Source organism: Humulus lupulus, chromosome 2 (genome assembly GCF_963169125.1).
Source record: "Humulus lupulus chromosome 2, drHumLupu1.1, whole genome shotgun sequence".
NCBI classification, from domain to species: Eukaryota; Viridiplantae; Streptophyta; class Magnoliopsida; order Rosales; family Cannabaceae; genus Humulus; species Humulus lupulus.
The window spans coordinates 81573835-81589041 of record NC_084794.1 but is presented as its reverse complement, the minus strand read 5'-3'; the positions used below and the strand labels follow the sequence as shown (position 1 = coordinate 81589041).

At 33.5% G+C, this 15207-nt stretch overlaps 2 protein-coding genes across 2 annotated transcripts; both read left to right on the top strand.

Annotated features, from left to right (window-relative positions):
* Positions 1 to 7764: 7764 nt before the first annotated feature.
* On the top strand, positions 7765 to 8538 carry LOC133814461 (secreted RxLR effector protein 161-like). The gene has a single exon (XM_062247418.1). It carries the CDS (start codon positions 7765 to 7767, stop codon positions 8536 to 8538), a length of 774 nt encoding a protein of 257 aa, XP_062103402.1.
* Positions 8539 to 10090: 1552 nt separating this feature from the next.
* On the top strand, positions 10091 to 12037 carry LOC133818110 (WAT1-related protein At4g15540-like). Its single transcript, XM_062250817.1, has 7 exons — positions 10091 to 10457; positions 10553 to 10612; positions 10707 to 10820; positions 10921 to 11170; positions 11265 to 11423; positions 11517 to 11668; positions 11757 to 12037. The coding sequence occupies exons 1-7, from the start codon at positions 10267 to 10269 to the stop codon at positions 11920 to 11922; spliced, it is 1092 nt and encodes a 363-aa protein (XP_062106801.1). The 5' UTR covers positions 10091 to 10266; the 3' UTR covers positions 11923 to 12037.
* Positions 12038 to 15207: the final 3170 nt, after the last annotated feature.

Below are 15207 nucleotides of genomic sequence, written 5' to 3'. Positions count from 1 at the left end.
GGCTTCAAGAAGAGCCATTCAAGAACATTAGAACAAAATCTTTATGATTTCTTAAGAATGCACATTGAACTTGCAAACTCAGGAGAGAACGAGGCTTTGAGTGATGAGAACCAAACCATTATAATTCTAAATTCACTACCGGAGTCTTATAGGGAAGTAAAGAATGCTATCAAATATGGGAGAACTGAAATCACTTTAGATGAAGTCATTTCAGCACTGAAATCTAAAGACTTGGAGATAAAATCAGAGAAAAATGGAGGTTCAAATGGAGAGTTGAACTTAAGCCAAGGGAGACTAAGTCATAGAAAACCATGGCCTTCAAGAGGAAGAAGTCAAAGCAAATGGTCATTCAAAAATCACAGCAACCATGACAGGGGAAGTTCTCAATCAAAAAGACCAAATGATCAAAAGGGTTGTTGTCCTTGTGGTAAACCTGGACACTGCAAAAGGGACTATTATTTCTGGAAAAAGAATAAGAATAATAGGCATGAAGGACAAGGAGAAACTTAAAGTTCAGATCACCACTCATCAAGACATAAATCTGACTTTCAAAATGCTAACCTAAGTGATGGTTATGAAAGTGGGGAAGTTTATGTTGCTGCAACATCTTTCAAAGATGACTGGATACTAGACTCGGGTTGCACTTTTCATATGACTAATAACAAATCTTTATTGACTGATTTTAGGGATTCAAACAAAGGGAAAGTGATACTAGGAAATGACCAATAATGCAAATTTGAAGGCTATGGAACTGTGGCTTTCAAGATGTTTGATGGTATCACTAGATCCCTAGCTGGGGTAAGGTATGTCCCTGAACTATTAGAAATTTAATTTCACTAAGTGTGCTTGATGACTTGAAAATAGAAAGCAAAATAAAGGAAGGACAGATGAAACTATGCAAAGGATCAATGGTCATTATGAAAGGCTTAAAGAAGGAAGGCTTGTACTACCTAGTTGGAGAACCTATTGCTAAATGTCACAATACAGTAGCTGAACCACCTGAAGACTCTAAGGCTATTTTATGGCATCGAAGGCTGGTACACATTAGTGAAAGAGGACTGTAAATAGTAAGTAACCAGCAGCTACTAGGGAAGGATAAGGGGAGCAAAGTGGACTTTTGTGAATAGTGTGTACTTGGAAAACACCACAAACTCAAATTCAAAACAGGTGCTCTCAAAACTAAATCTATTTTGGAATATTTACATTCAGATTTGTGGGGTCCTGAGAAAACTAACACTCATGGGGGCAGTACCTATTTCATGTCTATTGTAGATGACTACTCTAGGAAGGTTTGGGTATTTTTACTTAGACACAAAAGCGAGGCTTTTGAGAAATTTAGGCAGTGGAAAACCTTAATAGAAAACATCACAAACAGAAAAATTAAAACATTACGAACAAATAATGGCCTAGAGTTTTGTAATAATGAATTTGACACATATTGCAAAGATAATGGTATACAAAGACATAGAATTGTTAGGCTAACTCCCCAACAAAATGGAGTGGCTGAAAGAATGAATAGAACTATTCTAAACAAGGCAAGATGCATGTTGTTTAATTCTGGTTTGTCTAAAGGGTTTTGGGGAGAAGCTGTTATGACAGCTGCCTATTTAATAAATAGGTGCCCATCTAGTGCTATAGAGTATAAAAGTGTTATATTATTTCATATAATATAATGTTAGATTAAATAATGTGACAAATGTGATTTGTCACACCTTGTAACATATTATTGAGAGTCACAAAATTGGACACATGTGTGTGCCTAAATGTGACATATTTTGGAGTTACAAATTTGTAACTCCTAAATATTACCCAATAATGTGTATATTATATGTTACACATTTGAGATTGGATTTCATAAAGCCATTATAAAATATGGGTGTTGGAGATATGATTTTAACCCCAATAATGTGTTTTGGGAGTTACAAAGTCATTTGGGAGGGTTTGGAACTGTTTGGAAAAACAATTTTTTCAAGTGCTGAAAAAAGGGCTGTGGCTGCGGCCCGGGGGACAGAAAGCAGTGGCCGCGGCCACAGGTGCATTTCAGGCCAAATTTTCAGTTTTTTCTAAATATGTTGAACGGTTCTAAAAACTCAAATAACTCCCAAATCTCAATTTTAATTCCATATTAATCCAATTAAGCATTGGTAACAGCCATAGGGGTTGGTGGAATTTGAAATCCAAAGGGTATCTCAAACTCTATAAATAGGAGCCTAATGCTCACTTGTAAGACACAACATTTCTATCCATTAGAGCACTTGGCTAGAAACACCTTTAGGCTTGATAATTCCAGAAAGCATTTCCTATAATCTATGAGAGATCCCTTAGTGCTTGAGTTAGGGGGAAATAAGCTTTTGGATAAAGGTTTCAAACCTTGTTCAAGTTGGTGATTCCCAACACTCTTCACTTTGGTAGTGTGAGTGAGAGTTGTTTATCTTTTGTTTCTTGTTCCTTTCTTTCTTTCTATTGCTTTTCATCTTTATATTGTTCTTCTCTATTTACTTGTATTTCTTGTTCAAGAGTTGTAATCTTTTCTTTTCTTTTGTTTCAAACACTTTACTTTATTTGTAACATTTTACTTAGAGTTGTATTTTACTATTCTCTTCTTCTTCATCATCTTCTTCATTTTCTTTGTTTATTTGTAATTTTCAGTTATAGAGTTGTAACTCTTTTTAATCAATCATTATTTATTTGTAATATATTGCATAGAGTTGTAATTTATTATTATTTCCATTGAGGCAAATACATATTTTCCTAACAATCAAAAGCTTAAACCTCTTTGTTTCAATGGAAGGGGAGACCATCAAGATCATGAACCAAGACCTAGTGAGGTTGGATAGGTTTGATGGATCCAATTTCACTAGGTGGCAAGACAAGGTGAAATTTCTTTTGACAACACTCAAGATAGCCTACATCCTTTAGTCATCCTTGGCACCTCTAGCCAAGCCATCCGACAAAGATACTCCCGAGGAGGTGGAGAAAATAAGGAAGAGAGAAGAGGACAACCTTCTTTGTAGGGGTCATATCCTTAATGCCCTATCCGATAGGCTATATGACCTCTACACCAATACCAAATCCACGAAGGAGATTTGGGATGCCTTGGAGAGTAAGTACAAGGCTGAGGAAGAAGGTATAAGAAAGTTCTTAATTTCTCAATATTTTGAATTTTCTTTCATTGATGGGAAAACTCTTTTACCACAAATTCATGAGTTACAAGTGATTGTGAACAAGTTGAAAGTTCTCAAGATTGTGCTTCCCAAGGCCTTCCAAGTTGGTGCAATAGTGGCAAAATTACCACCAACTTGGAGGAGCTATAGGAAAAGAATCCTCCATAAGAATGAGGATTACACTTTGGAAGAGATCCAAAAACACATTAGAATTGAAGAGGAATCGAGAATAAGAGACAAGGGTGTGAATGAGTCTAAAGATGAGACTTCCAAGGCCAATGCGGTTTCACACAAGCATCCAAAGGGCAACAACATCAACAAAAAGGGTAGTGGGAACCCTTTAGGTCCAAAGAAAGATCATGGACAATTCAAAGACGTGAGAGGTCATTGTTTTGTTTGTGGAAAACCCGAGCACTATGCTAGAGTATGTAAGTACCGAAAGGACCCACATGAGAATGAGGTAAATGCTATAGAAAAGGGAGAAGAGATCCTAGCATGATTACCATGTTCATGTGCCTTGTTGGGAAAATTTTTATTGTAATAAAGCTTGTACTCTTGAAAGCTATCAATAAAATTAAAGTATTATTCTATGATAATTCTTTATTTTGCTATGAGACATTTGTGTGAGACATTAACAAAGTTTCAAAATGAACTTGTTAAAATAATAGGTAAGTGTGTAGACCTATTATTTCATAATGTGATTATTTGTTTGAGAAATTCTCACATTACACTTGTGTTCACATTTTATTTTGTGAAATATATAAAAGAAAGCAACCAAGTGAAAGTTACTTTCAAATAAGTGTGTCTTGCTTTAGCAAGTAAATGAATCAAGATAAACATTGAGGTTTTTTATCTTGATATATTGAGTATTTATCATGAAGCTTAAGGACTCATGATGAACTTTGAGAATCATAGGTCTAGATTTATCTTGGAGGATAAATGACTTATTAGAAATGAAGAGATTTCTATTTTAAAGTGATATTTTATTGTCACTATGTGAGAAATGTGGGGGTGATGCTCCAAAGTTAATCAATTTATTGTTTCTTAATTGATTAATTTGGTCATTCTATCAAATAGGTGATTTGGAATTCCACATTCTAAATCACATTGGCTATATATGTATAGAATGGATAAATCTAGACATGCTTGGTGTCTAAAGTTACTGTTTGTAATATTTTGATTCAAGAATGAATCAATTTAAAACATAAAGGAGAATTTTAGAAACAAAGAGATTTCTAGAATTAATATTCAAATGTTTATCTTGGATATTAAACTATAAAATAGTGAGGGTGTTGACTATGGTCAAAATCACTATTTTAAAGGGGGTAACTATTTTAATCAAACTATGGCTAGCAACAAAGTTTGAATAAAATAACGAGAGTGTCTAAGTATGCATACATGAGAAAAGAAATGATTCAAATGGAATCATTTCTACATCTCAAGGGATGGGACTTAGACTCCCTAAAGAGATTCACGGTTGATGGTAACATATCTTAATACTAGTCACTAAACTAGTATTAGGTTCAATAGGTAATAACAAGTCAATCAAGTGAATAGATAGTTGTACTCAAATTTTGTCCCATCTAAGATAAGAGTACTAGTGTGTTACCAAAATGAGGGTTAAAACCGAAAGGTTTTTTTAATAGAACTTAGTCTTGAGAAGATAAGTATTTTAGGGTAACAAAATACTGCAAGAGTTCTACCTATATAGACCTAGGGGTGGTGCCACCCCTCATGAGAATTGGGAGTCATTCTCAAGAAAAGTCTATGAATGGAATGTGCACATGGCCATTAACGGTGCAAAAGCGAGACATTGAGGTCTCAAGTAAACACAGCAAAGGTGTGTGTGTTATCACCGGTTTGTTATCAAGGGATAGTGGTTCAATGCTTCGGCAACCAAAATTTCAACAAACTTAGTGATAATTACAGTAAGGTAAAATTCAAGTCGAAAGACATTTTACTTTATCCACCAATGCAAAGGTTTCTATAGAGAGTGATTATTTAATCAAGTGGGTGAATATTATATTTTAATATAATGTTTGATTGATTAAATAAGTGTTACAAAAAGTGATTATTTAATCTAGTGGGGGAATGTTATATTATTTCATATAATATAACATTATATTAAATAATGTGACAAAATGTGATTTGTCACACAAATGTGATATGCCACACCTTGTAACATATTATTGAGAGTCACAAAATTGGACACATGTATGTGCCTAAATGTGACATATTTTGGAGTTACAAATTTGTAACTCTCATATATTACCCAATAATGTGTATATTATATGTTACACATTTGAGATTGGATTTCATAAAGCCATTATAAAATATGGTTGTTGGAGATATGATTTTTACCCTAATAATGTGTTTTGGGAGTTACAAAGTCATTTGGGAGGGTTTGGAACCGTTTGGAAAAACATCACATTTTCAAGTGCAGAAAAAAGGGCTGTGGCCGCGGCCACTGAATGATGGTGTCCGTGGCATGGGGGACAGAAAGCAGTGGCCGCGGCCACTGATGTCCCTGGCCGCGGCCACAGGTGCATTTCAGGCCAAATTTTCAGTTTTTTCCAAATGTGTTGAACGGTTCTAAAAACCCAAATAACTCCCAAATCTCAATTTTAATTCCATATTAATCCAATTAAACATTGGTAACAGCCATGGGGATTGGTGGAATTTGAAATCCAAAGGGTATCTCAAACTCTATAAATAGGAGCATAATGCTCACTTGTAAGACACGACATTTCTATCCATTAGAGCACTTGGCTAGAAACACCTTGAGGCTTGATAATTCCATAAATCATTTCCTATAATCTGTGAGAGATCCCTTAGTGCTTGAGTTAGGGGAAATAAGCTTTTGGACAAAGGTTTCAAACCTTGTTCAAGTTGGTGATTCCCAACACTCTTCACTTTGGTAGTGTGAGTGAGAGTTGTTTATCTTTTGTTTCTTGTTCCTTTCTTTCTTTCTATTGCTTTTCATCTTTATATTGTTCTTCTCTATTTACTTGTATTTATTGTTCAAGAGTTGTAATCTTTTCTTTTCTTTTGTTTCAAACACTTTACTTTATTTGTAACATTTTGCTTAGAGTTGTATTTTACTATTCTCTTCTTCTTCATTTTCTTTGTTTATTTGTAATTTTCAGTTATAGAGTTGTAACTCTTTTTAATCAATCATTATTTATTTGTAATATATTGCATAGAGTTGTAATTTATTATTATTTCCATTGAGGCAAATACATATTTTCCTAACAAAAACTCCCGAAGAAAGGTGGTCAGGTAAACAACCAGATTTGTCAAACCTGAAAGTATTTGGTTGTGCAGCCTATACACACAAAAGTGTTGGGAAATTAGAACCTAGGGCTGTTAAATGTATTTTTCTAGGTTATCTTGAAGGGGTTAAAGGCTATAGATTATGGCTGAGAGAAAAAGGGGGGTTTTTAAACTATCATAAGTCGTGATGTCATTTTTAAAGAAAATGTATTTCCTTGTTTATCTAACACTAACCCTGCAGGAACAATAATTTTAAATCCAAAAAGTTCATACCAAATAGAGGAACAAGCACAAGATATAAATCAGGTGGAACCGATTACTCACCAACCTGAACCAGATACGGTTCAGGTGGAACCTATTGAGGAGGAAAATCAGAGAAATAGAACCTGAAGAACCTCAACAAATTGAAAATCTGGCAGATTATCAACTGACCCGAGACTGAGAGAAGAGGATTCCTAAGCCTAACTTGAAATACAGCTTCAACATATGGAATGAAGACCTAGCCTATGCTTTCATGGGTAACTTAGAAGCTGACTCAGAATAACCACAAAGATATGAAGAAGTTGTAAAGGGTAATAAGGCAGAAAATTGGATACAGGCTATGAAGGATGAGATGAAGTCACTACAAAAGAACCAGACATGGAAATTGGTACCTAAACCTAAAGGAAAGAGTATAATATACTGTAAATGGTTGTATAAACTAAAGGAAGGAAGAACCTATAAGGTACAAGGCTAGACTAGTTGCTAAAGGCTTTACACAGAAAGAAGGAATAGACTTTACATAAAAAATTTCACCAGTGGTAAAATAAAAACTATCAGGACTATTCTATCACTAGCAAATCAGTTTAACATGGAAATAGACCAGATGGATGTGACCACTGCTTTTCTACATGGGGAATTAGAGGAAGACATCTATATGCACCAGCCTAAGGGTTTTGAGGTCAAGAGAAAGGAAGATCATGTATGCAAACTGATTAAGTCCTTGTATGGACTTAAACAGCCACCTAGGCAATGGAACAAGAAATTTGATGCATTTATGATGAAGCTAGGGTTCACTAAAAGCTACTATAATATCTGCCTATACTTCAAAGGTACTAAGGTGAATGATGTTATCTATTTACTACTGTATGTAGATGACATGTTGATCATTAGCAAGGAAAGGTCTCATATAGAGGTGATAAAAGGCTTACTCAAGACAAAATTTGAGATGAAGGACCTAGGCACAACTACAAAGATACTAGGAATTACTATAAAGAGGGACAGAAGCAATGGAAGATTGTGTATGACTTAAGAGGATTACATTCACAAGATTATAGAGAAGTTTTCTATGAAGGGAGCTAAACCTGCCTCACAACCTATCACAAATCAGTATACCTTATCTAAGGAACAATGCCCTAAGACTAAAACAGGAGAGGAAGAGATGAGCAAGGTACCTTATTCTAATGATGTGGGCTCTATAATGTACCTAATGGTCTGTACAAGACCAGACCTAGCCCATGCTATTAGTGTCCTTAGTAAGTATATGTCTAATCCTGGGAGAACTCATTGGCTAGCTATGAAATGGTTATTCAGATACCTAATTGGATCTACTAAGGTGGGATTTTTCTACAAACAGCTACAAGCAAGCACTACAATAGAGGGATACAGTGATGCTGACTATGCAGGGGATAGGGACAGCCGAAAGTCTACATTTGCCTATATGTTCTTAATGGGAGGAAACTGTGTTAGCTGGAAAGTTCAACTGCAACTTGTTGTGGCACTATCAACTACAGAATCAGAATACATAGCAACTACTGAGGCAATAAAGGAAGCTATTTGGATAAAGGGTCTAATGGAGGAAATTAAACTACTTAATGATATACCTACTGTCTACTTAGATAGCCAAAGTTATGTGCATTTATGCAAGAATCCTATGTTTCATGACAGAACTAAGCACATAGAGATAAAATACCACTTCATCAGAAACAAGGTGACACAAGGTCACATTGTCATAGACAAAGTGCCTACAGAAGACAACCCAGCTGATATGGGAACTAAAGTGGTAACCCTAACTAAATTTAAGCATTGCTTAAATTTACTAGGGATTGACACAGGATGGTGAACCTAGCAGATTAGAGCTAAGACCCTCAGATGGAAAAATACAAAGCATTTATAACAGCTCAAGTGGGGATTCAGGTGGAAATTGTTGTGTAAATCCCCACTTAAGCTGTTACCATTAAATCCAGTTACAAAAATAAACTCTTTTGCCCGTAGGCTTACAAATCAGTTACAGGAAAATCTCAAATGCTTTTCTCTCAGATCATTTACAAGATTACAAATTAGTTACAAGACTAAACTCAACAACTTTTCAGAACACATCAGCAATCAGTTTCAATCCAACTCTTCCTAACAAACTATCTAACAGACACAAAAATTAGAAGAAGTCTTATCATATATATACCTGATGCTAGCATTTGGTGAAGATAAAGTTTTTTAAGCAAGATCCGAGAAGAACTCAGAAGCAAGAGAATTAAGAAAAACAGAGAAACAAGGGAGAGAGTTAGTGAGAGTTTTTTTGTAAGAAAGAAAAGAGAGAAAATAATCATATTGAGAGAGTTTTGAGAAGAAGGATTACCTTGTCGTCTTTCTGTGACTGGGAATCCAAGCTAAATCCTTGTAATTGTGTGCTTATCAATGGAAATCTGAGCTCACCATCTAAAAAGCAACTCAACGAGGACGTAGCCCAATATTGGGTCAACCTCGATAAAATCTCTGGTGTTTTCTTTGCCTTGATTCCCTTTTAAATATTTCTGTTTTGCTGAAAATATAAGTTTTCAGGGTGATTTATGGGTTGGGCTCGATAGGGCTAAGGGGTCTCCGAGTTTTTCTGTCTACTAGGGTTTTGATGTGTTGAAAAGGAGATCAATTTGGTTTTTGAATACTTTTGAGATATTTGTTTTCATTTCAATACTGTGTGTGTCGTATTGAGGTTGTTTGACTTTCAGTCACACAGGTAGAGAAAGGTCTTTTATGACCTTGGAAATACTGATATGCAGTTTTGTTGGTGTAGGGACTGAAAAGTAATTTCTTACAATATTAGACCAAAGTTTGGCAAAATTAAAAGTTTCATTAATTTTAGTATGTTTTGTAAAATAAAATTGTAGCTAAAAGTTGAGAACTTAAATAGTATTATATTTATTTTCTTCTATCAAAGAATCATTTGAATTAAACGTGTAAAAACCTTTAAAATAAACATATTACTATAATTAAAAACGAAAACAAATATAATTATAAGGACAACATCAATAAAGTTTCCAGGTTATATTATTCTACAAAAACAAAAATTGCTACGTATGTGCTTACATAAGCTGGAATCTTAATTAAATCTTTAATCTCCAACCTCTTAAAAATTAAAGTTGCCAGTGTATGAAACCTTAACAAACGTATACAAAAATAAGCTATAGAAAAAAGAAAAAAAAAAGACATCCTGATATAAAGTTGACTGAGAATGATACGCCATAAAATATATGATGCTTAAAAAGACATACTCATAAAATATATAATGCTTAAAAAGATGCGCCAGAATCAGTCTCCTTCAACAATAATATAAAAGCTATGATGATTATAAATTTATAATTATAACGTGTGGCGAAAGGTGCTGGTGTGTATTATTATTGGCCTTAGTTTCTTACTTTATTTGAGTACCTTGGTGGAGTTATGCACCTAAAATGTCTTGCTCATTTAATTATTTTAAAATGAAGAGGTCTTTCCACACAAAAAATGAGAATAATTGCTCGACTTCCTTCTGATGTGCACACGTATGGTATCATAGAGAAAGAGAGAGAAAGAGATGGGGGACTGGAAATCTAAGAAAGAAGTTGTGCCATTCACTGCCATGGCTGCAGTTGAGTTCAGTATCGTTGGTCTACATATTCTGTACAAATCAGCCATTTTAAAAGGCTTGACCTTCTTTGTTTTCATCACTTATTCTTATTCTTTTGGCACCCTTCTTCTCCTCCCACATACCTTATTTTTCTCAAGGTAATAACATTAACATACCATAATTTTATTCAAACAATAAGCATGCTACCTACTCTGTTTTACAAATTTACATTATTTTGGCTTAACTTTTGCAGAAGACTTCCTTCCTTAAAGTGGTCTGTTCTTTACAAAGTTTTCCTCCTTTCACTTATTGGGTATGAAAATATGTTATTATTCACAAGAGAAAAATAACCCTTGTAGCTTTTTCCTTCTTCGCATATTTTTGACTCTCTCTTTTGGTAAAAACAGATATGTAGCTAGAGTATGTAGCTACAAAGGTTTGGAATATAGCTCACCAGCTCTTAATTCTTCAGTCAGCACACTTGGTCCAGCTTTCACTTTCATTTTGGCTGTCGTTTTCAGGTTTATCTCCTTTCACTTTCATGTTGTGTTGTTTCATTCATTTTATTACTATAAATGAGTGGTGTTTGTTCTATGATTGGTTGTACATGTTAAAATTTAGGATGGAATTTGTGGATTTGGAAAGAACACCCACTCAAGCCAAAATCATAGGAACTGTAGTATCGGTATTAGGTGCATTAGTAGCAGTTCTCTACAAGGGCCCAACACTTGTATCGTCTCAACCTGGACCAGTAGTAGTAGCAGTACCATCTCATTCTCTTGATCTACATAAGCAATTTTCAAATTGGGCTTTAGGTGGTTTTTTACTGGCTGCAGAGTGCCTTCTCAACTCATTCGCTTCCATTCTTCAGGTGATTTTACTTTTGTGATCTTTCTTGAGAATGAAAAAGAAAAAAAGTTGTGGACATATCTTAAAAATGGAACTCACTCTCTAACATATTACAGGCCCATATTCTAAAAATATACCCGGCTGAGCTCATGGTGGCCTTCATGTACTGCCTAGGTGTGACGATCATTACAGTACCTGTAAGCTTCATGGTAAAAAGAGAGTTGAATGATTGGACACTGAGACCTGATATTACATTGATCACCGTTATATACTCGGTAAGAAGTTATTATAGACTTACTCACTCACCATTAGCATGCATTTTACAAGGTGTTTGTGATATGTCTGACTGAAAGTTTTATTTTCTTCAGACATTTCTTGGCCCAGCCTTCATAATTTCCGTCCACTCTTATTGCCTGTCCTCAAAAGGGCCTCTTTATACCTCAATCTTCAAGCCATTTTCCATTTTCATTGCTGCTGTTGCGAGTTTTATACTCCTTGGTGATGGTCTCCATCTTGGGAGGTACACAAAGTTGATTTTTCACTTCTTTTTTTGTACGTGTATTTATGACATTTTTCAATTTTAATTATTTAATTCAATTTTCTTTCAGTGTGCTTGGATCAACGATACTCTTACTTGGGTTTTATGCTGTGTTATGGGGAAAAGCCAATGAAAAGAAGATCAATGACTCCGAGTGTGGTAACTTGGGAGCCTCATCTAGTGGGAAGAAGACCGCTTTGTTGCAAAGCCATATTGATCAAAATTATGTACAATAACTTGGGTTCATTTCATAATCTTATTCATTACGACAGAATGATAAAGATCTGAAACCAAATACAAATAACGTGGTCATTATTGAATCATTACGATACTAAATTAATAAATATACCAATTAACTTTCTAAGCAACAAGATGATATCAAAAAACCACATTGAAGGATTGAATTTAGTTTGATTTTTTTTAAAAAGATAAGAAGATAGCCAGTGGTAGATGAAACTTTACACCACTTGGCTAAGCTAACTGCTGCAGTAGAGTTAAAAATTATAGGAACACAAGTAAATTAGAAATTAAAGAGGTTTCAAAGCAAATTAAGGACCTCCGAAAAAAAAATAGCTGAGGGTCCAATCTGGACATTTCTTCTTGGCGAGGCCTTTCACCAGAAGTTGAGATTTGGAAACCTTTGCTCAATAAATAGCCACATGCACCAGGCACAGCTAATAGGTTAGCTCGGAGCTCTGCTTCAAGGTATGAATGCTCTTACTACGGTAAAACAAATGAAATTTTGTTTTTCTTCAATTACAAGTTTGACGGGATACCTTTCCAGGCTCATGGATAGTAATGTAAAAGAATACAAGTGCATAATTTTTTTTCCCAAGCTATTTTGTTGAGTTAAATTTTTATTTACAGGGTCAACCATACAAGTTCATAATAGGTCAAATTACTTATAAAACAAATGTAAATGACCACATAAGTTTAGTATTTCATAGTGAGAGAATTATCAACACCAACAATAGCTAAAGACCTATAATTATTCACAAGATTAAGGCTAAAACAACACCATTATTGAAGAAGAAGAAAAGCAACGATCCACCAGCTCCTGAACACCGATATGTTGCACATTAATAGTACGAACCAAGGAATCAATAACAACCAAGACGTCGCCCAAATCTAAATTTGAAAGAGATCTGGCCAAGTACAGTCCAAGATTATGGTGATGTTCAGTCCAAAATATGTTGAGTTTTAATAGTAAAATAAACTTGGTTCAACTTTATAGATATAGTTAGAAAATAAGACTGGATTAAAAAATATAAGAGGGAGAGAAAAAAACTATTTTCCAGTAATAAATTACGAGAAACAATTTGGATATAAATTTATATATATTTTTTACAATAAATAGCATTTTTTCCTTTGAACTATGACCATTGTGACTGTGAATGATTCGTGATGTTAAAAAAAAATTCTAAACTATACATGTTATTGAAATATGGGACTTCAGTTAGACTTCGTCCTAAGTGACTAACAGATTGATGATGTGATATTTTATGTGTTGATGTGGCAGTGTTATGTGTAGAATAATTATCAATTTTGTCCTCCGACCTTTGACCATTACTAAATTGTGCCATTTTTATTACAAAAATCTAATTTTTTTTCTTAAAAATATTAATTAAATCATTTTTTAATGGATATTAATTAAATCTTTAAAAAATTAAAAATTTAATTAATAACAAATAATATATTTTTTTCTTTTTACTTTTTACTTTTTTTTTCTTTTGCAATATAAAATAAATATATTTTAGAATGAAAATTTAAAATAAATACTAAAATAAAGAAAAAACTTTTAATTATGGAGAAGGATGAAAGAGGAAGGTTCTAAAAAATTAATTTAAAAGGAGGAGGACGAAGAGGAAAAACTTTATTTTATGATTTATTTTTAATTTTTATTTTAAGAGATATTTATTTTATATTGTAAAAGAAAAGAAAAAGTTTTTGTTATTAATTAGATTTTTAATTTTTAAATATTTGAAAATTTATTTAATTAATTTTAAACTTTTAGTATTGTTTATTTTCTTAATTTTTTAAAATGATTTTTTTTAATTTTTACGAATTTGATTATTATTTATAGGAAGAAAAAAAATTAGATTTTCTTAAAAAAAAAAATAGTTTTAGTAAAAATGACACAATTTGGTAGTGGTCAAAGTTCGGGGGACAAAATTGCTAATTATTCTACACATGACATGGTCATATCAATAGACAAAATGCAACATCATCAATATATTAGCCACCTGGGATGAAATCTAATAGAAGTCTCATATTTCAATAATGTGTATAGTTCAGGAAGAATTTTTAACATCGCGAATCATTCGGGGGCACAATCATACACTGATCATAATGCGGGGGACAAAAATGTTATTTATTCTTTATATATATATAATAAATTAATTATACAAGTTTACCATGGCCGCCCAGAGTGATAATGGCTCTAGGAAAAAAAATTCTAGTGATGGTCCTTTCGGTAAAAGATTTAATAAATGGGAAAATTACATAAAATACTAATTTTCGCTAAAAAATTACGTTTTTACAGTCAAACATTTTTTTTTCAATTTTACGGTTTTAAGGAAATTTTTACATTTTTTACGGTTGTCTTTTTCTTTTTTTGTGTTGTTTTCACGTTGTTTTTAGGTTTTTTTGTTGATGTTTAGTTGGTCCAGTGAGTTGTTTTCAATTTTTTTTTAGTTGTTTTTTCATAAAAAGTCATATTTTCGTAATTATGAAACTTTGAAAATCGTATTTTTTAAAACTTGAGTGTGTATTTTTTTTAAAAGAAAAATAACAACAGTAAAAAAGTTAAAAAAAAAAGTGTATTCAAGAAAAAATCTCTTAATAAAACCTATTCATTTTAATAGAGCTTTTATAAAGTTGGGCCCTTGGGCTGATGGGGCCTAAGCGTGGGTGTGACGATCATTACAAAACCTATAAGCTTAATGGTATGAATTGAGTAATTGGACACTAAGACTTCATATCACTTTGATCACCATTATATACTCAGGAAGAAGTTATTAAAAAAATTATAATATAATTTTTTTACCGAGTTTTTCGAAAACTAGAAATAGATTAAGAAATAAGAGCTAGGAAGAAAGGATTTAAGATAAACAAACAAAGTTTTTACGTGGTTGGGGCATTAATGAGCCTTAGTCCACGAGTCTATTGTATTATATTTTAGAGAGCTTTTGACAATGGAGTTTTCTGCAAGTTTAAGCAGAGTAATTGCTTACAAGAGAAAATCCCAGATCCCCGCTACAGTCCTATTTATAGGAAATCAGGTGCAATGGGCTTGGGTCGGATTAATCCCGGCCCAATAGGGACGTAATTATGGTTTACTCGCTAATGGAGTCATAATACAAATGATATGGCTTAATAAAATATATTAATCAGGGCCCATTGAGCTGACTTGGGCAGAGTCAAGCCTTACAGCTACCAATAATACGTAATCTTAGATTGGTACGCGTGGGCTTCTAAGGGGATACGGGGAACAGGATCTGTCAGAGTAGTAGCAGTACTGT